The 25272-nt window shown below is 50.3% G+C and overlaps 1 protein-coding gene across 2 annotated transcripts in view; it reads left to right on the forward strand.

Annotated features, from left to right (window-relative positions):
• DVL1 (dishevelled segment polarity protein 1) overlaps positions 1–25272 on the forward strand; it is a 98593-nt gene that overhangs the window by 40271 nt on the left and 33050 nt on the right. For both annotated transcript variants that reach the window (XM_054394892.1, XM_054394893.1), the window contains exon 3: positions 21018–21139. In XM_054394892.1, the coding sequence (XP_054250867.1) occupies positions 21018–21139 (122 nt within the window). The remainder of the gene's footprint in view (positions 1–21017; positions 21140–25272) is intronic.

A 25272-nucleotide genomic window follows, 5' to 3' on the forward strand; every position in this document is an offset into this window, starting at 1 on the left:
GGCTTAGGTGTTGCACTGGCTTAGGTGTTGCACTGGCTTAGGTGTTACACTGGCTTAGGTGTTGCACTGGCTTAGGTGTTGCACTGGCTTAGGTGTTACACTGGCTTAGGTGTTGCACTGGCTTAGGTGTTACAGTGGCTTTGGTGTTACACTGGCTTAGGTGTTACACTGGCTTAGGTGTTACACTGGCTTAGGTGTTACACTGGCTTAGGTTTTGCACTGGCTTAGGTGCTGCACTGGCTTAGCTGTTGCACTGGCTTAGGTGTTACACTGGCTTAGGTGTTGCACTGGCTTGGGTGTTACACTGGCTTAGGTGTTACGCTGGCTTAGGTTTTACGCTGGGTTAGGTGTTACACTGGCTTAGGTGTTTCACTGGCTTAGGTGTTGCACTGGCTTAGGTGTTACACTGGCTTAGCTGTTACTCTGGCTTAGGTTTTACACTGGCTTAGGTGTTACACTGGCTTAGGTGTTACACTGGCTTAGGTGTTGCACTGGCTTAGGTGTTACACTGGCTTAGGTGTTACACTGGCTTAGGTGTTACACTGGCTTAGGTGTTACACTGGCTTAGGTGTTACACTGGCTTAGGTGTTGCACTGGCTTAGGTGTTACACTGGCTTAGGTGTTACACTGGCTTAGGTGTTGACACTGGCTTAGGTGTTACACTGGCTTAGGTGTTACACTGGCTTAGGTGTTGCACTGGCTTAGGTGTTGCACTGGCTTAGGTGTTGCACTGTCTTAGGTGTTACACTGGCTTAGGTGTTACACTGGCTTAGGTGTTACACTGGCTTAGGTGTTGCACTGGCTTAGGTGTTGCACTGGCTTAGGTGTTACACTGGCTTAGGTGTTACACTGGCTTAGGTGTTACACTGGCTTAGGTGTTGCACTGGCTTAGGTGTTACATTGGCTTAGGTGTTGCACTGTCTTAGGTGTTACATTGGCTTAGGTGTTGCACTGGCTTAGGTGTTGCACTGGCTTAGGTGTTGTACTGGCTTAGGTGTTGCACTGGCTTAGGTGTTACACTGGCTTAGGTGTTACACTGGCTTAGGTGTTGCACTGGCTTAGGTGTTACACTGGCTTAGGTGTTGCACTGGCTTAGGTGTTACACTGGCTTAGGTGTTGCATTGGCTTAGGTGTTACACTGGCTTAGGTGTTGCACTGGCTTAGGTGTTACACTGGCTTAGGTGTTGCACTGGCTTAGGTGTTACACTGGCTTAGGTGTTACACTGGCTTAGGTGTTACACTGGCTTAGGTTTTGCACTGGCTTAGGTGTTGCACTGGCTTAGCTGTTACACTGGCTTAGGTGTTACACTGGCTTAGGTGTTACACTGGCTTAGGTGTTACACTGGCTTAGGTGTTGCACTGGGTTAGGTGTTACACTGGCTTAGGTGTTACACTGGCTTAGGTGTTGCACTGGCTTAGGTGTTACACTGGCTTAGGTTTTACACTGGCTTAGGTGTTACACTGGCTTAGGTGTTGCACTGGCTTAGGTGTTACACTGGCTTAGGTGTTACACTGGCTTAGGTGTTACACTGGCTTAGGTGTTGCACTGGCTTAGGTGTTACACTGGCTTAGGTGTTACACTGGCTTAGGTGTTGCACTGGCTTAGGTGTTACACTGGCTTAGGTGTTGCACTGGCTTAGGTGTTACACTGGCTTAGGTGTTGCACTGGCTTAGGTGTTACACTGGCTTAGGTGTTACACTGGCTTAGGTGTTGCACTGGCTTAGGTGTTACACTGGCTTAGGTGTTACACTGGCTTAGGTGTTACACTGGCTTAGGTGTTGCACTGGCTTAGGTGTTACATGGCTTAGGTGTTGCACTGGCTTAGGTGTTACACTGGCTTAGGTGTTGCACTGGCTTAGGTGTTGCACTGGCTTAGGTGTTACACTGGCTTAGGTGTTACACTGGCTTAGGTGTTGCACTGGCTTAGGTGTTACACTGGCTTAGGTGTTACACTGGCTTAGGTGTTACACTGGCTTAGGTGTTGCACTGGCTTAGGTGTTACACTGGCTTAGGTGTTACACTGGCTTAGGTGTTGCACTGGCTTAGGTGTTACACTGGCTTAGGTGTTGCACTGGCTTAGGTGTTACACTGGCTTAGGTGTTACACTGGCTTAGGTGTTGCACTGGCTTAGGTGTTACACTGGCTTAGGTGTTACACTGGCTTAGGTGTTACACTGGCTTAGGTGTTGCACTGGCTTAGGTGTTGCACTGGCTTAGGTGTTACACTGGCTTAGGTGTTGCACTGGCTTAGGTGTTACACTGGCTTAGGTGTTGCACTGGCTTAGGTGTTACACTGGCTTAGGTGTTACACTGGCTTAGGTGTTGCACTGGCTTAGGTGTTGCACTGGCTTAGGTGTTACACTGGCTTAGGTGTTACACTGGCTTAGGTGTTGCACTGGCTTAGGTGTTACACTGGCTTAGGTGTTACACTGGCTTAGGTGTTACACTGGCTTAGGTGTTACACTGGCTTAGGTGTTGCACTGGCTTAGGTGTTACACTGGCTTAGGTGTTGCACTGGCTTAGGTGTTCACTGGCTTAGGTGTTACACTGGCTTAGGTGTTGCACTGGCTTAGGTGTTACACTGGCTTAGGTGTTAGCACTGGCTTAGGTGTTGCACTGGCTTAGGTGTTACACTGGCTTAGGTGTTACACTGGCTTAGGTGTTGCACTGGCTTAGGTGTTACACTGGCTTAGGTGTTACACTGGCTTAGGTGTTGCACTGGCTTAGGTGTTATACTGGCTTAGGTGTTGCACTGGCTTAGGTGTTACACTGGCTTAGGTGTTGCACTGGCTTAGGTGTTACACTGGCTTAGGTGTTGCACTGGCTTAGGTGTTGTACTGGCTTAGGTGTTACACTGGCTTAGGTGTTACACTGGCTTAGGTGTTACACTGGCTTAGGTGTTGCACTGGCTGAGGTGTTACACTGGCTTAGGTGTTGCACTGGCTTAGGTGTTGCACTGGCTTAGGTGTTACACTGGCTTAGGTGTTACACTGGCTTAGGTGTTGCACTGGCTTAGGTGTTGCACTGGCTTAGGTGTTACACTGGCTTAGGTGTTACACTGGCTTAGGTGTTGCACTGGGTTAGGTGTTACACTGGCTTAGGTGTTACACTGGCTTAGGTGTTGCACTGGCTTAGGTGTTACACTGGTTTATGTGTTGTACTGGCTTAGGTGTTACAGTGGCTTAGGTGTTGCTCTGGCTTAGGTGTTACACTGGCTTTGGTGTTACACTGGCTTAGGTGTTGCACTGGCTTAGGTGTTACACTGGCTTAGGTGTTACACTGGCTTAGGTGTTACACTGGCTTAGGTGTTGCACTGGCTTAGGTGTTGCACTGGCTTAGGTGTTACACTGGCTTAGGTGTTGCACTGGCTTAGGTGTTACACTGGCTTAGGTGTTACACTGGCTTAGGTGTTACACTGGCTTAGGTGTTACACTGGCTTAGGTGTTGCACTGGCTTAGGTGTTACACTGGCTTAGGTGTTACACTGGCTTAGGTGTTGCACTGGCTTAGGTGTTACACTGGCTTAGGTGTTACACTGGCTTAGGTGTTACACTGGCTTAGGTGTTACACTGGCTTAGGTGTTGCACTGGCTTAGGTGTTGCGCTGGCTTAGGTGTTACCCTGGCTTAGGTGTTACACTGGCTTAGGTGTTACACTGGTTTAGGTGTTACACTGGCTTAGGTGTTACACTGGGTTAGGTGTTACACTGGCTTAGCTGTTACCCTGGCTTAGGTGTTACACTGGCTTAGGTGTTGCACTGGCTTAGGTGTTGCACTGGCTTAGGTGTTACACTGGCTTAGGTGTTGCACTGGCTTAGGTGTTGCATTGGCTTAGGTGTCACACTGGGTTAGGTATTGCGCTGGCTTAGGTGTTACACTGGCTTAGGTGTTACATTGGCTTAGGTGTTACACTGGCTTAGGTGTTACATTGGCTTAGGTGTTGCACTGGCTTAGGTGTTGCACTGGCTTAGGTGTTACACTGGCTTAGGTGTTGCACTGGCTTAGGTGTTACACTGGCTTAGGTGTTACACTGGCTTAGGTGTTACACTGGCTTAGGTGTTGCACTGGCTTAGGTGTTACACTGGCTTAGGTGTTACACTGGCTTAGGTGTTGCACTGGCTTAGGTGTTACACTGGCTTAGGTGTTACACTGGCTTAGGTGTTACACTGGCTTAGGTGTTGCACTGGCTTAGGTGTTGCACTGGCTTAGGTGTTACACTGGCTTAGGTGTTGCATGGCTTAGGTGTTACACTGGCTTAGGTGTTGCACTGGCTTAGGTGTTACACTGGCTTAGGTGTTGCACTGGCTTAGGTGTTGCACTGGCTTAGGTGTTACACTGGCTTAGGTGTTACACTGGCTTAGGTGTTACACTGGCTTAGGTGTTGCACTGGCTTAGGTGTTACACTGGCTTAGGTGTTGCACTGGCTTAGGTGTTACACTGGCTTAGGTGTTGCACTGGCTTAGGTGTTACACTGGCTTAGGTGTTGCACTGGCTTAGGTGTTGCACTGGCTTAGGTGTTACACTGGCTTAGGTGTTACACTGGCTTAGGTGTTGCACTGGCTTAGGTGTTACACTGGCTTAGGTGTTGCACTGGCTTAGGTGTTACACTGGCTTAGGTGTTACACTGGCTTAGGTGTTACACTGGCTTAGGTGTTACACTGGCTTAGCTGTTACACTGGCTTAGGTGTTACACTGGCTTAGGTGTTACACTGGCTTAGGTGTTACACTGGCTTAGGTGTTGCACTGGCTTAGGTGTTGCACTGGCTTAGGTGTTACACTGGCTTAGGTGTTACACTGGCTTAGGTGTTGCACTGGCTTAGGTGTTACACTGGCTTAGGTGTTACACTGGCTTAGGTGTTACACTGGCTTAGGTGTTACACTGGCTTAGGTGTTACACTGGCTTAGGTGTTACACTGGCTTAGGTGTTGCATTGGCTTAGGTGTTACACTGGCTTAGGTGTTACAATGGTTTAGGTGTTGAACTGGCTTAGGTGTTACACTGGCTTAGGTGTTAGATTGGCTTAGGTGTTGCACTGGCTTAGGTGTTGCATTGGCTTACGTGTTGCACTGGCTTAGGTGTTACACTGGCTTAGATGTTACACTGGGTTAGGTGTTACACTGGCTTAGGTGTTGCACTGGCTTAGGTGTTACACTGGCTTAGGTGTTACACTGGCTTAGGTGTTGCACTGGCTTAGGTGTTACACTGGCTTAGGTGTTACACTGGCTTAGGTGTTGCACTGGCTTAGGTGTTACACTGGCTTAGGTGTTGCACTGGCTTAGGTGTTACACTGGCTTAGGTGTTACACTGGCTTAGGTGTTACACTGGCTTAGGTGTTGCACTGGCTTAGGTGTTACACTGGCTTAGGTGTTACACTGGCTTAGGTGTTACACTGGCTTAGGTGTTGCACTGGCTTAGGTGTTGCACTGGCTTAGGTGTTACACTGGCTTAGGTGTTGCACTGGCTTAGGTGTTACACTGGCTTAGGTGTTGCACTGGCTTAGGTGTTGTACTGGCTTAGGTGTTACACTGGCTTAGGTGTTACACTGGCTTAGGTGTTACACTGGCTTAGGTGTTGCACTGGCTTAGGTGTTACACTGGCTTAGGTGTTGCACTGGCTTAGGTGTTACACTGGCTTAGGTGTTACACTGGCTTAGGTGTTGCACTGGCTTAGGTGTTGCACTGGCTTAGGTGTTACACTGGCTTAGGTGTTACACTGGCTTAGGTGTTGCACTGGCTTAGGTGTTACACTGGCTTAGGTGTTACACTGGCTTAGGTGTTACACTGGCTTAGGTGTTACACTGGCTTAGGTGTTGCACTGGCTTAGGTGTTGCACTGGCTTAGGTGTTACACTGGCTTAGGTGTTACACTGGCTTAGGTGTTGCACTGGCTTAGGTGTTACACTGGCTTAGGTGTTACACTGGCTTAGGTGTTACACTGGCTTAGGTGTTGCACTGGCTTAGGTGTTACACTGGCTTAGGTGTTACACTGGCTTAGGTGTTGCACTGGCTTAGGTGTTACACTGGCTTAGGTGTTACACTGGCTTAGGTGTTACACTGGCTTAGGTCTTGCACTGGCTTAGGTGTTACACTGGCTTAGGTGTTACACTGGCTTAGGTGTTGCACTGGCTTAGGTGTTACACTGGCTTAGGTGTTGCACTGGCTTAGGTGTTACACTGGCTTAGGTGTTACACTGGCTTAGGTGTTGCACTGGCTTAGGTGTTACACTGGCTTAGGTGTTACACTGGCTTAGGTGTTGCACTGGCTTAGGTGTTACACTGGCTTAGGTGTTACACTGGCTTAGGTGTTACACTGGCTTAGGTGTTGCACTGGCTTAGGTGTTGCACTGGCTTAGGTGTTGCACTGGCTTAGGTGTTACACTGGCTTAGGTGTTGCACTGGCTTAGGTGTTACATGGCTTAGGTGTTGCACTGGCTTAGGTGTTACACTGGCTTAGGTGTTACACTGGCTTAGGTGTTGCACTGGCTTAGGTGTTACACTGGCTTAGGTGTTACACTGGCTTAGGTGTTGCACTGGCTTAGGTGTTACACTGGCTTAGGTGTTACACTGGCTTAGGTGTTACACTGGCTTAGGTGTTACAGTGGCTTAGGTGTTACACTGGGTTAGGTGTTGCACTGGCTTAAGTTGTACACTGGCTTAGGTGTTACACTGGCTTAGGTGTTACACTGGCTTAGGTGTTGCACTGGCTTAGGTGTTACACTGGCTTAGGTGTTGCGCTGGCTTAGGTGTTGCACTGGCTTAGGTGTTGCACTGGCTTAGCTGTTACACTGGCTTAGGTGTTACACTGGCTTAGGTGTTGCACTGGCTTAGGTGTTACACTGGCTTAGGTGTTGCACTGGCTTAGGTGTTGCACTGGCTTAGGTGTTGCACTGGTTTAGCTGTTACACTGGCTTAGGTGTTACACTGGCTTAGGTGTTGCACTGGCTTAGGTGTTGCACTGGCTTAGCTGTTACACTGGCTTAGGTGTTACACTGGCTTAGGTGTTACACTGGCTTAGGTGTTGCACTGGCTTAGGTGTTGCACTGGCTTAGGTGTTGCACTGGCTTAGGTGTTGCACTGGCTTAGGTGTTACACTGGCTTAGGTGTTGCACTGGCTTAGGTGTTACACTGGCTTAGGTGTTACACTGGGTTAGGTGTTGCACTGGCTTAGGTGTTGCACTGGCTTAGGTGGTACACTGGCTTAGGTGTTACACTGGCTTAGGTGTTGCACTGGCTTAGGTGTTACACTGGCTTAGGTGTTGCACTGGCTTAGGTGTTACACTGGCTTAGGTGTTACACTGGCTTAGGTGTTACACTGGCTTAGGTGTTGCACTGGCTTAGGTGTTACACTGGCTTAGGTGTTACACTGGCTTAGGTATTGCATTGGCTTAGGTGTTACAGTGGCTTAGGTGTTGCACTGGCTTAGGTGTTACACTGGCTTAGGTGTTGCACTGGCTTAGGTGTTACACTGGCTTAGGTGTTACTGGCTTAGGTGTTGCACTGGCTTAGGTGTTACACTGGCTTAGGTGTTACACTGGCTTAGGTGTTGCACTGGCTTAGGTGTTACACTGGCTTAGGTGTTACACTGGCTTAGGTGTTACACTGGCTTAGGTGTTACACTGGCTTAGGTGTTGCACTGGCTTAGGTGTTACACTGGCTTAGGTGTTGCATTGGCTTAGGTGTTACACTGGCTTAGGTGTTACACTGGCTTAGGTGTTACACTGGCTTAGGTGTTACACTGGCTTAGGTGTTCACTGGCTTAGGTGTTACACTGGCTTAGGTGTTGCATTGGCTTAGGTGTTACAGTGGCTTAGGTGTTACACTGGCTTAGGTGTTGCACTGGCTTAGGTGTTGCACTGGCTTAGGTGTTGCACTGGCTTAGGTGTTACAGTGTCCTAGGTGTTACACTGGCTTAGGTGTTGCACTGGCTTAGGTGTTGCACTGGCTTAGGTGTTGCACTGGCTTAGGTGTTACACTGGCTTAGGTGTTACACTGGCTTAGGTGTTGCACTGGCTTAGGTGTTACACTGGCTTAGGTGTTACACTGGCTTAGGTGTTACACTGGGTTAGGTGTTGCACTGGCTTAGGTGTTGCACTGGCTTAGGTGTTACACTGGCTTAGGTGTTACACTGGCTTAGGTGTTGCGCTGGCTTAGGTGTTACACTGGCTTAGGTGTTGCACTGGCTTAGGTGTTACACTGGCTTAGGTGTTGCACTGGCTTAGGTGTTACACTGGCTTAGGTGTTGCACTGGCTTAGGTGTTACACTGGCTTAGGTGTTACACTGGCTTAGGTGTTGCACTGGCTTAGGTGTTACACTGGCTTAGGTGTTACACTGGCTTAGGTGTTGCACTGGCTTAGGTGTTACACTGGCTTAGGTGTTACACTGGCTTAGGTGTTACACTGGCTTAGGTGTTGCACTGGCTTAGGTGTTACACTGGCTTAGGTGTTACACTGGCTTAGGTGTTACAGTGGCTTAGGTGTTACACTGGCTTAGGTGTTACACTGGCTTAGGTGTTGCACTGGGTTAGGTGTTACACTGGCTTAGGTGTTACACTGGCTTAGGTGTTGCGCTGGGTTAGGTGTTACACTGGCTTAGGTGTTACACTGGCTTAGGTGTTACACTGGGTTAGTTGTTACAGTGGCTTAGGTGTTGCACTGGCTTAGGTGTTGCACTGGCTTAGGTGTTGCACTGGCTTAGGTGTTACACTGGGCTAGGTGTTACACTGGCTTAGGTGTTACACTGGCTTAGGTGTTGCACTGGCTTAGGTGTTGCACTGGCTTAGGTGTTACACTGGCTTAGGTGTTGCACTGGCTTAGGTGTTACATTGGCTTAGGTGTTGTACTGCCTTAGGTGTTCATTGGCTTAGGTGTTGCACTGGCTTAGCTGTTACACTGGGTTAGGTGTTACACTGGCTTAGGTGTTACACTGGCTTAGGTGTTGCACTGGCTTAGGTGTTACACTGGCTTAGGTGTTGCACTGGCTTAGGTGTTACACTGGCTTAGGTGTTACACTGGCTTAGGTGTTGCACTGGCTTAGGTGTTACACTGGCTTAGGTGTTGCACTGGCTTAGGTGTTGCACTGGCTTAGGTGTTACACTGGCTTAGGTGTTACGCTGGCTTAGGTGTTGCACTGGCTTAGGTGTTACACTGGCTTAGGTGTTACACTGGCTTAGGTGTTACACTGGCTTAGGTGTTGCACTGGCTTAGGTGTTACACTGGCTTAGGTGTTACACTGGCTTAGGTGTTGCACTGGCTTAGGTGTTGCACTGGCTTAGGTGTTACACTGGCTTAGGTGTTGCACTGGCTTAGGTGTTACACTGGCTTAGGTGTTACACTGGCTTAGGTGTTGCACTGGCTTAGGTGGTACACTGGCTTAGGTGTTACACTGGCTTAGGTGTTGCACTGGCTTAGGTGTTGCACTGGCTTAGGTGTTGCACTGGCTTAGGTGTTACACTGGCTTAGGTGTTACACTGGCTTAGGTGTTACACTGGCTTAGGTGTTGCACTGGCTTAGGTGTTGCATTGGCTTAGGTGTTACACTGGCTTAGGTGTTGCACTGGCTTAGGTGTTGCACTGGCTTAGGTGTTGCACTGGCTTAGGTGTTGCACTGGCTTAGGTGTTGCACTGGCTTAGGTGTTACACTGGCTTAGGTGTTCACTGGCTTAGGTGTTGCACTGGCTTAGGTGTTGCACTGGCTTAGGTGTTACACTGGCTTAGGTGTTGCACTGGCTTAGGTGTTACACTAGGTTAGGTGTTGCACTGGGTTAGGTGTTACACTGGCTTAGGTGTTGCACTGGGTTAGGTGTTGTACTGGCTTAGGTGTTACACTGGCTTAGGTGTTACACTGGCTTAGGTGTTGCACTGGCTTAGGTGTTACACTGGCTTAGGTGTTGCATTGGCTTAGGTGTTACACTGGCTTAGGTGTTACACTGGCTTAGGTGTTGCACTGGCTTAGGTGTTACACTGGCTTAGGTGTTACACTGGCTTAGGTGTTACACTGGCTTAGGTCTTACACTGGGTTAGGTGTTACACTGGCTTAGGTGTTACACTGGCTTAGGTGTTACACTGGGTTAGGTGTTACACTGGCTTAGGTGTTGCACTGGCTTAGGTGTTGCACTGGCTTAGCTGTTACACTGGCTTAGGTGTTGCACTGGCTTAGGTGTTACACTGGCTTAGGTGTTGCGCTGGGTTAGGTGTTACACTGGCTTAGGTTTTGCACTGGCTTAGGTGTTGCACTGGCTTAGGTGTTACACTGGCTTAGGTGTTGCACTGGCTTAGGTGTTGCACTGGCTTAGGTGTTACACTGGCTTAGGTGTTGCACTGGCTTGGGTGTTACACTGGCTTAGGTGTTACGCTGGCTTAGGTTTTACACTGCCTCAGGTGTTACACTGGCTTAGGTGTTACACTGGCTTAGGTGTTGCACTGGCTTAGCTGTTACACTGGCTTAGGTGTTACACTGGCTTAGGTGTTGAACTGGCTTAGGTGTTGCACTGGCTTAGGTGTTACACTGGCTTAGGTGTTACACTGGCTTAGGTGTTGCACTGGCTTAGGTGTTACACTGGCTTAGGTGTTGCACTGGCTTAGGTGTTGCACTGGCTTAGGTGTTACACTGGCTTAGGTGTTACACTGGCTTAGGTGTTACACTGGCTTAGGTGTTGCACTGGCTTAGGTGTTACACTGGCTTAGGTGTTACACTGGCTTAGGTGTTACACTGGCTTAGGTGTTACACTGGCTTAGGTGTTACACTGGCTTAGGTGTTACAGTGGTTTAGGTGTTACACTGGCTTAGGTGTTGCACTGGCTTAAGTTGTACACTGGCTTAGGTGTTGCACTGGCTTAGGTTGTAAACTGGCTTAGGTGTTACACTGGGTTAGGTGTTACACTGGGTTAGCTGTTGCACTGGCTTAGGTGTTGCACTGGCTTAGGTGTTACACTGGCTTAGGTGTTACACTGGCTTAGGTGTTACAGTGGCTTAAGTGTTACACTGGCTTAGGTGTTACACTGGCTTAGGTGTTACACTGGCTTAGGTGTTGCACTGGCTTAGGTGTTACACTGGCTTAGGTGTTACACTGGCTTAGGTGTTACACTGGCTTAGGTGTTGGATTGGTTTAGGTGTTACACTGGCTTAGGTGTTACACTGGCTTAGGTGTTACATTGGCTTAGGTGTTACACTGGCTTAGGTGTTACACTGGCTTAGGTGTTGCATTGGCTTAGGTGTTACACTGGCTTAGGTGTTACACTGGCTTAGGTGTTACACTGGCTTAGGTGTTGCACTGGCTTAGGTGTTGCACTGGCTTAGGTGTTACACTGGCTTAGGTGTTGCACTGGCTTAGGTGTTGCACTGGCTTAGGTGTTACACTGGCTTAGGTGTTACACTGGCTTAGGTGTTACACTGGCTTAGGTGTTGCACTGGCTTAGGTGTTACACTGGCTTAGGTGTTGCACTGGCTTAGGTGTTACACTGGCTTAGGTGTTACACTGGCTTAGGTGTTACACTGGCTTAGGTGTTGCACTGGGTTAGGTGTTACACTGCGTTAGGTGTTACACTGGCTTAGGTGTTGCACTGGCTTAGGTGTTGCACTGGCTTAGGTGTTACACTGGCTTAGGTGTTACACTGGGTTAGGTGTTGCACTGGCTTAGGTGTTGCACTGTCTTAGGTGTTACAGTGGCTTAGGTGTTACACTGGCTTAGGTGTTACACTGGCTTAGGTGTTACACTGGCTTAGGTGTTACACTGGGTTAGGTGTTGCACTGGCTTAGGTGTTGCACTGGCTTAGGTGTTACACTGGCTTAGGTGTTGCACTGGCTTAGGTGTTACACTGGCTTAGGTGTTGCACTGGCTTAGGTGTTACACTGGCTTAGGTGTTACACTGGCTTAGGTGTTACACTGGCTTAGGTGTTACACTGGCTTAGGTGTTGCACTGGCTTAGGTGTTGCACTGGCTTAGGTGTTACACTGGCTTAGGTGGTACACTGGCTTAGGTGTTGCACTGGCTTAGGTGTTACACTGGCTTAGGTGTTGCACTGGCTTAGGTGTTGCACTGGCTTAGCTGTTACACTGGCTTAGGTGTTGCGCTGGCTTAGGTGTTGCACTGGCTTAGGTGTTGCACTGGCTTAGGTGTTACACTGGCTTAGGTGTTGCACTGGCTTAGGTGTTGCACTGGCTTAGGTGTTACACTGGCTTAGGTGTTGCACTGGCTTAGGTGTTGCACTGGCTTAGGTGTTACACTGGCTTAGGTGTTGCACTGGCTTAGGTGTTACACTGGCTTAGGTGTTACACTGGCTTAGGTGTTACACTGGCTTAGGTGTTGCACTGGATTAGGTGTTACACTGGCTTAGGTGTTGCACTGGCTTAGGTGTTGCACTGGTTTACGTGTTACACTGGCTTAGTTGTTGCACTGGCTTAGGTGTTACACTGGCTTAGGTGTTGCACTGGCTTAGGTGTTGCACTGGCTTAGGTGTTACACTGGCTTAGGTGTTACACTGGCTTAGGTGTTGCACTGGCTTAGGTGTTGCACTGGCTTAGGTGTTACACTGGCTTAGGTGTTACACTGGCTTAGGTGTTGCACTGGCTTAGCTGTTACACTGGCTTAGGTGTTGCACTGGCTTAGGTGTTGCACTGGCTTAGGTGTTGCACTGGCTTAGGTGTTGCACTGGCTTAGGTGTTACACTGGCTTAGGTGTTGCACTGGCTTAGGTGTTGCACTGGCTTAGGTGTTACACTGTCTTGGGTGTTGCACTGGCTTAGGTGTTGCACTGGCTTAGGTGTTACACTGGCTTAGGTGTTGCACTGGCTTAGGTGTTGCACTGGCTTAGGTGTTACACTGGCTTAGGTGTTACACTGGCTTAGGTGTTGCACTGGCTTAGGTGTTACACTGGCTTAGGTGTTGCACTGGCTTAGGTGTTGCACTGGCTTAGGTGTTACACTGGCTTAGGTGTTGCACTGGCTTAGGTGTTGCACTGGCTTAGGTGTTACACTGGCTTAGGTGTTGCACTGGCTTAGGTGTTGCACTGGCTTAGGTGTTACACTGGCTTAGGTGTTACACTGGCTTAGGTGTTGCACTGGCTTAGGTGTTGCACTGGCTTAGGTGTTACACTGGCTTAGGTGTTACACTGGCTTAGGTGTTGCACTGGCTTAGGTGTTGCACTGGCTTAGGTGTTACACTGGCTTAGGTGTTACACTGGCTTAGGTGTTGTACTGGCTTAGGTGTTGCACTGGCTTAGGTGTTGCACTGGCTTAGGTGTTGCACTGGCTTAGGTGTTGCACTGGCTTAGCTGTTACACTGGCTTAGGTGTTGCGCTGGCTTAGGTGTTGCACTGGCTTAGGTGTTACACTGGCTTAGGTGTTGCACTGGCTTAGGTGTTACTCTGGGTTAGGTGTTGCACTGGGTTAGGTGTTGCACTGGCTTAGCTGTTACCCTGGCTTAGGTGTTACACTGGCTTAGGTGTTACACTGGCTTAGGTGTTGCACTGGCTTAGGTGTTACACTGGCTTAGGTGTTACACTGGCTTAGGTGTTGCACTGGCTTAGGTGTTACACTGGCTTAGGTCTTGCACTGGCTTAGGTGTTGCACTGGCTTAGGTGTTGCACTGGCTTAGGTGTTACACTGGCTTAGGTGTTACACTGGCTTAGGTGTTGCACTGGCTTAGGTGTTACACTGGCTTAGGTGTTACACTGGCTTAGCTGTTACACTGGCTTAGGTGTTGCACTGGTTTAGGTCTTACACTGGCTTAGGTGTTGCACTGGCTTAGGTGTTGCACTGGCTTAGGTGTTGCACTGGCTTAGGTGTTGCACTGGATTAGGTGTTACACTGGCTTAGGTGTTGCACTGGCTTAGGTGTTACACTGGCTTAGGTGTTGCACTGGCTTAGGTGTTACACTGGCTTAGGTGTTACACTGGCTTAGGTGTTGCACTGGCTTAGGTGTTACACTGGCTTAGGTGTTACACTGGGTTAGGTGTTGCACTGGCTTAGGTGTTACACTGGCTTAGGTGTTGCACTGGCTTAGGTGTTACACTGGCTTAGGTGTTGCACTGGCTTAGGTGTTACACTGGCTTAGGTGTTGCACTGGCTTAGGTGTTGCACTGGCTTAGGTGTTACACTGGCTTAGGTGTTGCACTGGCTTAGGTGTTACACTGGCTTAGGTGTTGCACTGGCTTAGGTGTTACACTGGCTTAGGTGTTACACTGGCTTAGGTGTTGCACTGGCTTAGGTGTTGCACTGGCTTAGGTGTTACACTGGCTTAGGTGTTGCACTGGCTTAGGTGTTGCACTGGCTTAGGTGTTACACTGGCTTAGGTGTTACACTGGCTTAGGTGTTACACTGGCTTAGGTGTTACACTGGCTTAGGTGTTGCACTGGCTTAGGTGTTACACTGGCTTAGGTTTTACACTGGCTTAGGTGTTACACTGGCTTAGGTGTTACACTGGCTTAGGTGTTACACTGGCTTAGGTGTTGCATTGGCTTAGGTGTTACACTGGCTTAGGTGTTACACTGGCTTAGGTGTTACACTGGCTTAGGTGTTACACTGGCTTAGGTGTTACACTGGCTTAGGTGTTACACTGGCTTAGGTGTTGCACTGGCTTAGGTGTTACACTGGCTTAGGTGTTACACTGGCTTAGGTGTTACACTGGCTTAGGTGTTGCACTGGCTTAGGTGTTACACTGGCTTAGGTGTTGCACTGGCTTAGGTGTTACACTGGCTTAGGTGTTACACTGGCTTAGGTGTTGCACTGGCTTAGGTGTTGCACTGGCTTAGGTGTTACACTGGCTTAGGTGTTACACTGGCTTAGGTGTTGCACTGGCTTAGGTGTTGCACTGGCTTAGGTGTTACACTGGCTTAGGTGTTACACTGGCTTAGGTGTTGCACTGGCTTAGGTGTTGCACTGGCTTAGGTGTTGTACTGGCTTAGGTGTTGCACTGGCTTAGGTGTTACACTGGCTTAGGTGTTACACTGGGTTAGGTGTTGCACTGGCTTAGGTGTTGCACTGGCTTAGGTGTTACACTGGCTTAGGTGTTACACTGGCTTAGGTGTTGCACTGGCTTAGGTGTTGCACTGGCTTAGGTGTTGCACTGGCTTAGGTGTTGCACTGGCTTAGGTGTTACACTGGCTTAGGTGTTGCACTGGCTTAGGTGTTGCACTGGCTTAGCTGTTACACTGGCTTAGGTGTTGCGCTGGCTTAGGTGTTACACTGGCTTAGGTGTTACACTGGTTTAGGTTGTAAACTGGCTTAGGTGTTGCACTGGCTTAGGTGTTGCACTGGCTTAGGTGTTGCACTGGCTTAGGTGTTGCACTGGCTTAGCTGTTACACTGGCTTAGGTGTTACAGTGGTCTAGGTGTTACAGTGGCTTAGGTGTTGCACTGGCTTAGGTGTTACACTGGCTTAGGTGTTGCACTGGCTTAGGTGTTACACTGGCTTAGGTGTTGCACTGGCTGAGGTGTTACACTGGCTTAGGTGTTACACTGGCTTAGGTGTTGCACTGGCTTAGGTGTTGCACTGGCTCAGGTGTTACACTGGCTTAGCTGTTACACTGGCTTAGGTATTACACTGCCTCAGGTGTTACACTGGCTTAGGTGTTACACTGGCTTAGGTGTTACACTGGCTTAGGTGTTGCACTGGCTTAGGTGTTGCACTGGCTTAGCTGTTACACTGGCTTAGCTGTTACACTGGCTTAGGTGTTACACTGGCTTAGGTGTTGCACTGGCTTAGGTGTTGCACTGGCTTAGGTGTTACACTGGGTTAGGTGTTACACTGGCTTAGGTTACTGGTTAGGTGTTACACTGGCTTAGGTGTTACACTGGCTTAGGTGTTGCACTGGCTTAGGTGTTACACTGGCTTAGGTGTTACACTGGCTTAGGTGTTACACTGGCTTAGGTGTTACACTGGCTTAGGTTTTACGCTGGCTTAGGTGTTACACTGGCTTAGGTGTTACACTGGCCTAGGTTTTACGCTGGCTTAGGTGTTACACTGGCTTAGGTGTTACACTGGCTTAGGTGTTACACTGGTTTAGGTGTTGCACTGGCTTAGGTGTTGCATTGGCTTAGGTGTTACACTGGCTTAGGTGTTACACTGGCTTAGGTGTTACACTGGCTTAGGTGTTACACTGGCTTAGGTGTTGCACTGGCTTATGTGTTGCATTGGCTTAGGTGTTGCACTGGCTTAGGTGTTGCACTGTCTTAGGTGTTACACTGGCTTAGGTGTTACACTGGCTTAGGTGTTGCACTGGCTTAGGTGTTACAGTGGCTTAGGTGTTACACTGGCTTAGGTGTTGCACTGGCTTAGGTGTTACAGTGGCTTAGGTGTTGCACTGGCTTAGGTGTTACACTGGCTTAGGTGTTACACTGGCTTAGGTGTTGCACTGGCTTAGGTGTTACACCGGGTTAGGTGTTACACTGGCTTAGGTGTTGCACTGGCTTAGGTGTTGCACTGGCTTAGGTGTTGCACTGGCTTAGGTGTTGCACTGGCTTAGGTGTTACACTGGCTTAGGTGTTACACTGGCTTAGGTGTTGCACTGGCTTAGGTGTTACACTGGCTTAGGTGTTACACTGGCTTAGGTGTTGCACTGGCTTAGGTGTTACACTGGCTTAGGTGTTGCACTGGCTTAGGTGTTACACTGGCTTAGGTGTTACACTGGGTTAGGTGTTGCACTGGCTTAGGTGTTGCACTGGCTTAGGTGTTGCACTGGCTTAGGTGTTACACTGGCTTAGGTGTTACACTGGCTTAGGTGTTGCACTGGCTTAGGTGTTGCACTGGCTTAGGTGTTACACTGGCTTAGGTGTTGCACTGGGTTAGGTGTTACACTGGCTTAGGTGTTGCATTGGCTTAGGTGTTGCACTGGCTTAGGTGTTGCACTGACTTAGCTGTTACACTGGCTTAGGTGTTACACTGGCTTAGGTGTTGCACTGGGTTAGGTGTTACACTGGCTTAGGTGTTGCACTGGCTTAGGTGTTGCACTGGCTTAACTGTTACACTGGCTTAGGTGTTACACTGGCTTAGGTGTTACACTGGCTTAGGTGTTACACTGGCTTAGGTGTTGCACTGGCTTAGGTGTTGCACTGGCTTAGGTGTTACACTGGCTTAGGTGTTGCGCTGGCTTAGGTGTTGCACTGGCTTAGGTGTTGCACTGGCTTAGGTGTTGCACTGGCTTAGGTGTTGCACTGGCTTAGGTGTTACACTGGCTTAGGTGTTGCACTGGCTTAGGTGTTACACTGGCTTAGGTGTTACACTGGCTTAGGTGTTGCACTGGCTTAGGTGTTACACTGGCTTAGGTGTTACACTGGCTTAGGTGTTGCACTGGCTTAGGTGTTGCACTGGGTTAGGTGTTACACTGGGTTAGGTGTTGCACTGGCTTAGGTGTTACACTGGCTTAGGTGTTGCACTGGCTTAGGTGTTGCACTGGGTTAGGTGTTACACTGGGTTAGGTGTTGCACTGGCTTAGGTGTTACACTGGCTTAGGTGTTACACTGGCTTAGGTGTTGCACTGGCTTAGGTGTTACACTGGCTTAGGTGTTACACTGGCTTAGGTGTTGCTCTGGCTTAGGTGTTACACTGGCTTAGGTGTTGCTCTGGCTTAGGTGTTACACTGGCTTAGGTGTTACACTGGCTTAGGTGTTGCACTGGCTTAGGTGTTGCACTGGGTTAGGTGTTGCACTGGCTTAGGTGTTACAGTGGCTTAGGTGTTGCACTGGCTTAGGTTTTACACTGGCTTAGGTGTTGCACTGGCTTAGGTGTTGCACTGGCTTAGGTGTTACACTGGCTTAGGTGTTGCTCTGGCTTAGGTGTTACACTGGCTTAGGTGTTGCACTGGCTTAGGTTTTTCCCTGAGTTAGGTTTTGCACTGGCTTAGTGTTACACTGGCTAAGTCTCCAGGAGTTGGAACACATCTGAGTTGAGTGACAGGGAATTGATTCCAGTTTAAAAGTGTAGTTCCTGAATGCAGCTGAATGATCAGTGTGGGTAATTTCTGCAGCCCTCTTGCCTTTACAATGGAAATGGCAGAGTCTGAGGCTCTTTGTGACTCTACATCCTACTGAAGGTCAATAAGAAGCAGGTGCCCAGGGCCTTATCCTTCAGGAAATCACAGCCCAGAGGCAATATTCACAAAGGAGTAGCTTTGCTGCAGTGGATTTTGCTTCTGCTCAGCAGTGCAGCCTGGGTCAGACTCTTGGCTTTGCTTTCATAAGGGGCTCTGCATCACCAAGGCTTCTCCCTCCAGGAGCTGGGTAATGTTGAGGAACAAATATCCTGAAATATTGGAAGGATTTATCTTGTTGGCTCATCTCTTTTTTTTTTTTTTTTTTTTTTTTTTTGCATCAAGCTCATCTTTGAGACAAATGTTGCCATCAGCAGAAAGGAGGAAGATGTTTCCCTGCTTTCAAAGAAGTGGGGCCAGGTGCTTGTTTGCATAGCTTGATACAGTTTACAGTGTGAAGGGTGAGGGGCTGTGGAGATCCTGCCTACACACACTTCCTTTTTATTTGCTTCTTTTTATCCCTTGGATTGATTTTGTTAGTTGCAGAGAGATTCCCCAGGGGACGAGCCAGGCTCAGAAGCACTCTTACAGCTCCAAATATGCTTTCTAAACATCTCCCATTAACTTCCCCACCTGAAAGAAAGAAACCTTAATTACCAAGTTATTAGAGAAGCTCATCTTATTTTTTCCCTTCAGTCTTTCCTCTGTCACTCTTGCTTTGGTGATAAGAGTTTGAATAATGCAGCTGTCTCCATGTGGTGCTGGAGAAGTGTTTTGTCTTCAGGCAGTTCCTTTCTGACAGCCTCTCTGTGTTTGCTTTCACATATTTATGGTTTGTGCTCCTAGGAGGAACACACTGCTTCCTGAGCACCAACCCCTTCTATCTTGTTCCCTCTCCTTCTCCAGCCCCTTCCTTAACAGCCAGCATCTCCCTGATGATTGTATTAGAATTAATCCTTGCTAAATTAACCAGTTACTGGTGGAATCTCTTTCATAGATTCATAGAATGGGTTGGGAGGGATCTTGAAGATCATCCAGTTCCAACATCCCTCCCATGGGCAGGGACACCTCCCACCAGCCCAAGTTGCTCAAGATCTCATCCAGCCTGGCCTTGAACACCTCCAGGGAGGGGACATCCACAGCCTCCCTGGGCAACCTGTTCCAGTGTCTCCCCACCCTCACTGTGCAGAATTTCTTCTTGATTTTCAGTCTAAATCTGCTCTCTTCCAGCTCAAAGCCATTCCCTCTCATCCTATCTCTCCAAGCCCTTGTCCAAAGTCCCTCTCCAGCTCTCCTGTAGCCCTGTTCAGGTACTGGAAGGCTGCTCTAAGGTGTCCCTGGAGCCTTCTCCAGGCTGAACAGCCCCAACTCTCTCAGCCTGTCCCCACAGGGGAAGTTCTTCAGTCCTCTGATCATCTTTGTGGCCTCCTTTGGACCCTTTTCAGCCACTCCAGGTCCCTCTTATGCTGGGGGCACCAGGACTGGACACAGTGCTGCAGGTGCACCAGAGCAGAGAGCCAGACTCACAATCTCTTCTATGAGGCTGGTTCTTCCACAGCTGAAAAGAGAGGAAAGCTGAGACCTTTTTGCCTCTTAGTGAAAGTTAATAACCTATATAATTATTTGAGCATTTATTTAATTAAAGATCTTATAATGATGCTGTTTAAAGAGACTCAGCAGAGTGATTAGGTGGCTCAGGGGACTGGTAATAGGATCTAAACCTTTTCACCTCCGGGGCACTCGTTCAAGTCTAATTTGTGTTGGTAGTGGCCAGGAAGTGTTGTGTGTGGTCAGTGGACTGTTGGAACAGATGAATCATTTTTAGCTTCCTTTCTGAGTCTGTTTATCTGCTGATTAAAGATGTCACACTGGGCACACTGAATGGAGGTTGAATGATTGAAGAGACTGAATGGGTTGAAGCTTGAGGAGGGGAGATTTAGACTGGAGATGAGGAAGAAATTCTTTCCGTGAAGGTGGGGAGGCACTGGAACAGGTTGCCCAGGGAGGTTGTGGATGCCTCCTCCCTGGAGGTGTTCAAGACCTTGAGCAACCTGGGCTGGTGAGAGGTGTCCCTGCCCATGGCAGGGGGTTGGATGATCTTTAAGGTCCCTTCCAACCCAACCCATTCTATGAGATGCTCTCCTGCCTTTCATGGCGTTATTGGAAAGTGACTTTTCCTATCTGCAGCTCTGCCTTAAGGGAACATTAAGAGACAAAATGGAGACAAAAGATGCAAATATGAGAAATATCAGGAATCAGTTCCTTCTCCTAAAGTGTGGGGCTGTTGAGATTGGGTGGATTTGGGGTTTAATTCAGACTCTTAACAGAGATGGTGGCAACTCTGAGATTGGGAATTGGTCCAGAGCAGATTGTGAGTTCTCAGGTGTTTTGAGCTTGGGCTGTTCAGAGAGCTGCTGTAATGACAAGTCACAAGCAGAAGTGCAGTCCCTGCATGGTGTGCTTTTCTGTGCTCAGATGAGAGTCATCCTGTGGTGCCTGCAGGAATATTGAGCAGGTTTTCATGTTGAGATTGAATGTAACCTGATTAATGGAAGTCTGGCAGCAGTCCATGCACACAGGCACTAAGCACTTCCTCTCTTTTCCCTTAGATCTCACAGATTACTTAGCAAAGCAGTGGCTGAACACCTTGTGTCAGAATGTACAAGTGTATCATAGAATCATAAAATCATAGAGCTCTGAAGGGACCTATGGAGGTCTTTCAGTCCAACCCCCCTGCCCGAGCAGGATCACCCAGGGCAGGTCGCACAGGAACACATCCAGGTGGGTTTTGAAAGTCTCCAGAGAAGGAGACTCCACAACCTCTCTGGGCAGCCTGCTCCAGGGCTGCAGCATCCTCACAGCAAAGAAGTTTCATGTTGAGGTGGAACCTCTTGGGTTCCAGTTTGTATCCCTCACCCCTTGTCCTGTTGCTGAGTACCATTGAAAAGAAACTGGCACCTTCCTCTTGACACCCACCCCTCAGCTGTGTATTAATAAGATCTCTCAGTGTGAGACCAAGGCCAAGGCACCTTCTGTGTAACTCTCTCTGCTTTCTGTTGGCAGCTGGTCCTGGCTGAAAGCTCCCACTCTGACACAGGCTCCCAGTGCACCGAGAGCCACACGGACCTTCCACCACCCATCGAGAGGACAGGAGGCATCGGAGACTCCCGGCCTCCTTCGTTCCAGTAAGAGCAACCTGCCTCTTCTTCTTGGTCATTTGAACCCCCAAAACATGCAGTTCCTGCCTGCTTCTTCCCCACATTCCTCCCTGCTGCTGCTGCAAGCCAGCTAGTTATTGGTAGAAAAAAAGAATGTGCTTACTGGGTGCAAGGAATTGAAAGGGGAATGGGAATTAAAAAAACCTCTGTTGTTATTACAATAAAATAGGTATATGTGACCTTCAAGATTATCCACTCCAACCTTTGACCCAGCACTGCAAGGTCACCACTAAACCATGGCCCTCAGCACCACATCTCCATGGCTTTGAAACCCCTCCAGGGATGAGGACTCCACCACTGCCCTGGGCAGCCTCTTCCAGGCCTTGACAACCCTTTTGGGGAAGGAAATTGTTCCTCATGTCCAACCTACAGCTCCCTTGCTGCAACTTGAGTATGGTCCTGTCGCTGCTTGGAAGTCATGTGCTTCCATTGCTTCCTGGGATATGTGTTGCCTGGAAGAGCCCTTAGTGTTGTGCCTGAGGCTTTCATGGATAGATGCCTTCTGCAGGGGACAAGGAATCCCGGGAAATCCTCAGCCTGCCTGGCTGTGTCTTGCAAGGGCTTTGCAAGGGCTTTACTGCCCTCCTGTGTTCAGGAGCTGCTTCGTGTTGACTGGGAGAGGCTTGTGCAGTCATGTGGCCTGCAAGCACAACTAGTTCTTTGTCTTCCTGACCTGGACCTGCAGTCAGAGCTGCAAGATCAAACTTTAAATAAAGAAATAATGGCATGGGAAGCTGGGCTCAGGTCTGTGTTTGTGGAGCCACTCACTGCTGGTTGCTCTGTGTGCTCAGACTGATGCTATCTAAGCTGTGCTCTGCTATTGCACCTTCCTCTCTTGCAGGGTTGTAAAAACCTTGTACCTTCCTGCCAGCAGTCAGCACAGTGCTGCAGGTGATGCCACCTCCATACTGTAGAGCACGTGTGGGTGAATTCAACTCGCTCAGCAACAAGAGAGGCAAGAGGCCAGCTGGGAGGTTCCTTCTGCACCCTTTGTTAGGGCATGGAGTTGGTTTCTTCTCCCTAGGTTCAGGTGATGAACGAGAGGAATTGGCCTGAACTTGTGCCAGAGGAGGTTTAAGTTGGAGATTAGGAAATTTTTCTTTGCTGCAAGAGTGGTCAGGGATTGGAACAGGCTGCCTAGGGAGGTGGTGGAGTCCCCATCCCTGGAGGTGTTCAAGAAATGTGTGGCCATGGCACTGGGGGCCATGGTGGTGTTGGGTGGAAGGTTGGACTGGACAATCTCAGAGAGCTTTTCCAACCCAAACAGTTCTATGATTGTATGGTTCTAGAAAGCAGCTTTTTGCAGGTGGGTTGAGCCTGGGAAGGATCCTGTGGTGGAAAGCAGCAGCAGCAGTGGTCAGCAGATGGTGCTGCTGAGATGGCAGAGCCTCACAGGGTGACCTTAGGGAACTGTCACCCCCTTCCCAGCTGCACTGGACTGGAAGACGAGTTGCAGGTGTGCTGGTGGCAGCACTTCACTGCAGACTTGCATTTTGGCAGCCCAGTTAGGGCTTGAAGCCTGCACTCAGGTGTGTTCTTGAATGACAGCCTGGATTTCCCAATGTGCATGGTGGGCATGTCAGCACATCTCAGGAGCAGAGAGTGTGTGGGTGTGCAGAAAGCTTCTCAGTAGCCCTCTTCAATCTAACACCCCACAGATGTGCTTACACAGCCACCAGCTCTAGGTCCAGCTTCCACACAAACCCAAGGGACCACTTGGTACCACCAATTCCCAGTAGGAAATGTGCATGGCAGAGTGCTCCAGCCAAACCATTCTGTGGTTCTGTGAATCTGCTTAGCTGTCAGCCCAGCACATGATGATCATAGAACTGTTGAGGCTGGAAGAGACCTTTGAGATCATCAAGTGCAACCACTCACCTAGAGCTCACAATCCCACCACTGCCACTGAACCACAATCCCTGCTCTTAGCCCATTAGTAGGGTTTGCTCCCTATGGAAGTCACATGCAGCAGTCCCATGGCAGCTTTTGCATGGTGATGGAACTTGGGCAGGGGCAGGGCATTGACACTGAACTGTCTTCCCACCCTTCAGGTTGGTCTGGGGTGAGCAGAGCAGACTGGGGTGAGCAGAGCAGTACAGGGTGAGCAGAGCAGGCTGAGGTGAGCAGAGCAGGCTGGGGGGAGCAGAGCAGTGCAGGGTGAGCAGAGTAGGCTGGGGTGAGCAGAGCAGTGCAGGGTGAGCAGAGCAGTGCAGGGTGAGCAGAGCAGTGCAGGGTGAGCAGAGCAGGCTGGGGTGAGCAGAGCAGGCTGGGGTGAGCAGAGCAGTGCAGGGTGAGCAGAGCAGTGCAGGGTGAGCAGAGCAGTGCAGGGTGAGCAGAGCAGGCTGGGGTGAGCAGAGCAGTGCAGGGTGAGCAGAGCAGGCTGGGGTGAGCAGAGCAGGCTGGGTGAGCAGAGCAGGCTGGGGTGAGCAGAGCAGTGCAGGGTGAGCAGAGCAGTGCAGGGTGAGCAGAGCAGAACAGGGTGAGCAGAGCAGTACAGGGTGAGCAGAGCAGTGCAGGGTGAGCAGAGCAGTGCAGGGTGAGCAGAGCAGGCTGGGGTGAGCAGAGCAGTGCAGGGTGAGCAGAGCAGTGCAGGGTGAGCAGAGCAGTGCAGGGTGAGCAGAGCAGAACAGGGTGAGCAGAGCAGTGCAGGGTGAGCAGAGCAGAACAGGGTGAGCAGAGCAGTGCAGGGTGAGCAGAGCAGTGCAGGGTGAGCAGAGCAGTGCAGGGTGAGCAGAGCAGAACAGGGTGAGCAGAGCAGTGCAGGGTGAGCAGAGCAGTACAGGGTGAGCAGAGCAGTGCAGGGTGAGCAGAGCAGAACAGGGTGAGCAGAGCAGGCTGGGGTGAGCAGAGCAGTGCAGGGTGAGCAGAGCAGTACAGGGTGAGCAGAGCAGTGCAGGGTGAGCAGAGCAGGCTGGGGTGAGCAGAGCAGTGCAGGGTGAGCAGAGCAGGCTGGGGTGAGCAGAGCAGGCTGGGGTGAGCAGAGCAGGCTGGGGTGAGCAGAGCAGTGCAGGGTGAGCAGAGCAGTGCAGGGTGAGCAGAGCAGAACAGGGTGAGCAGAGCAGTACAGGGTGAGCAGAGCAGTGCAGGGTGAGCAGAGCAGTGCAGGGTGAGCAGAGCAGTGCAGGGTGAGCAGAGCAGCTGGGTGAGCAGAGCAGTGCAGGGTGAGCAGAGCAGTGCAGGGTGAGCAGAGCAGTGCAGGGTGAGCAGAGCAGAACAGGGTGAGCAGAGCAGTGCAGGGTGAGCAGAGCAGAACAGGGTGAGCAGAGCAGTGCAGGGTGAGCAGAGCAGTGCAGGGTGAGCAGAGCAGAACAGGGTGAGCAGAGCAGTGCAGGGTGAGCAGAGCAGTACAGGGTGAGCAGAGCAGTGCAGGGTGAGCAGAGCAGAACAGGGTGAGCAGAGCAGTGCAGGGTGAGCAGAGCAGTACAGGGTGAGCAGAGCAGAACAGGGTGAGCAGAGCAGTGCAGGGTGAGCAGAGCAGTACAGGGTGAGCAGAGCAGTGCAGGGTGAGTAGAGCAGTGCAGGGTGAGCAGAGCAGGCTGGGGTGAGCAGAGCAGTGCAGGGTGAGCAGAGCAGTGCAGGGTGAGCAGAGCAGTACAGGGTGAGCAGAGCAGTGCAGGGTGAGCAGAGCAGTGCAGGGTGAGCAGAGCAGTGCAGGGTGAGCAGAGCAGTGCAGGGTGAGCAGAGCAGTGCAGGGTGAGCAGAGCAGGCTGGGGTGAGCAGAGCAGTGCAGGGTGAGCAGAGCAGTACAGGGTGAGCAGAGCAGTGCAGGGTGAGCAGAGCAGAACAGGGTGAGCAGAGCAGGCTGGGGTGAGCAGAGCAGAACAGGGTGAGCAGAGCAGGCTGGGGTGAGCAGAGCAGTGCAGGGTGAGCAGAGCAGTGCAGGGTGAGCAGAGCAGTGCAGGGTGAGCAGAGCAGTGCAGGGTGAGCAGAGCAGAACAGGGTGAGCAGAGCAGTGCAGGGTGAGCAGAGCAGTGCAGGGTGAGCAGAGCAGTGCAGGGTGAGTAGAGCAGTGCAGGGTGAGCAGAACAGGCTGGGGTGAGCAGAGCAGTGCAGGGTGAGCAGAGCAGGCTGGGGTGAGCAGAGCAGTGCAGGGTGAGCAG

This window comes from Indicator indicator, chromosome 32 (genome assembly GCF_027791375.1).
Source record: "Indicator indicator isolate 239-I01 chromosome 32, UM_Iind_1.1, whole genome shotgun sequence".
Classification (NCBI taxonomy): Eukaryota; Metazoa; Chordata; class Aves; order Piciformes; family Indicatoridae; genus Indicator; species Indicator indicator.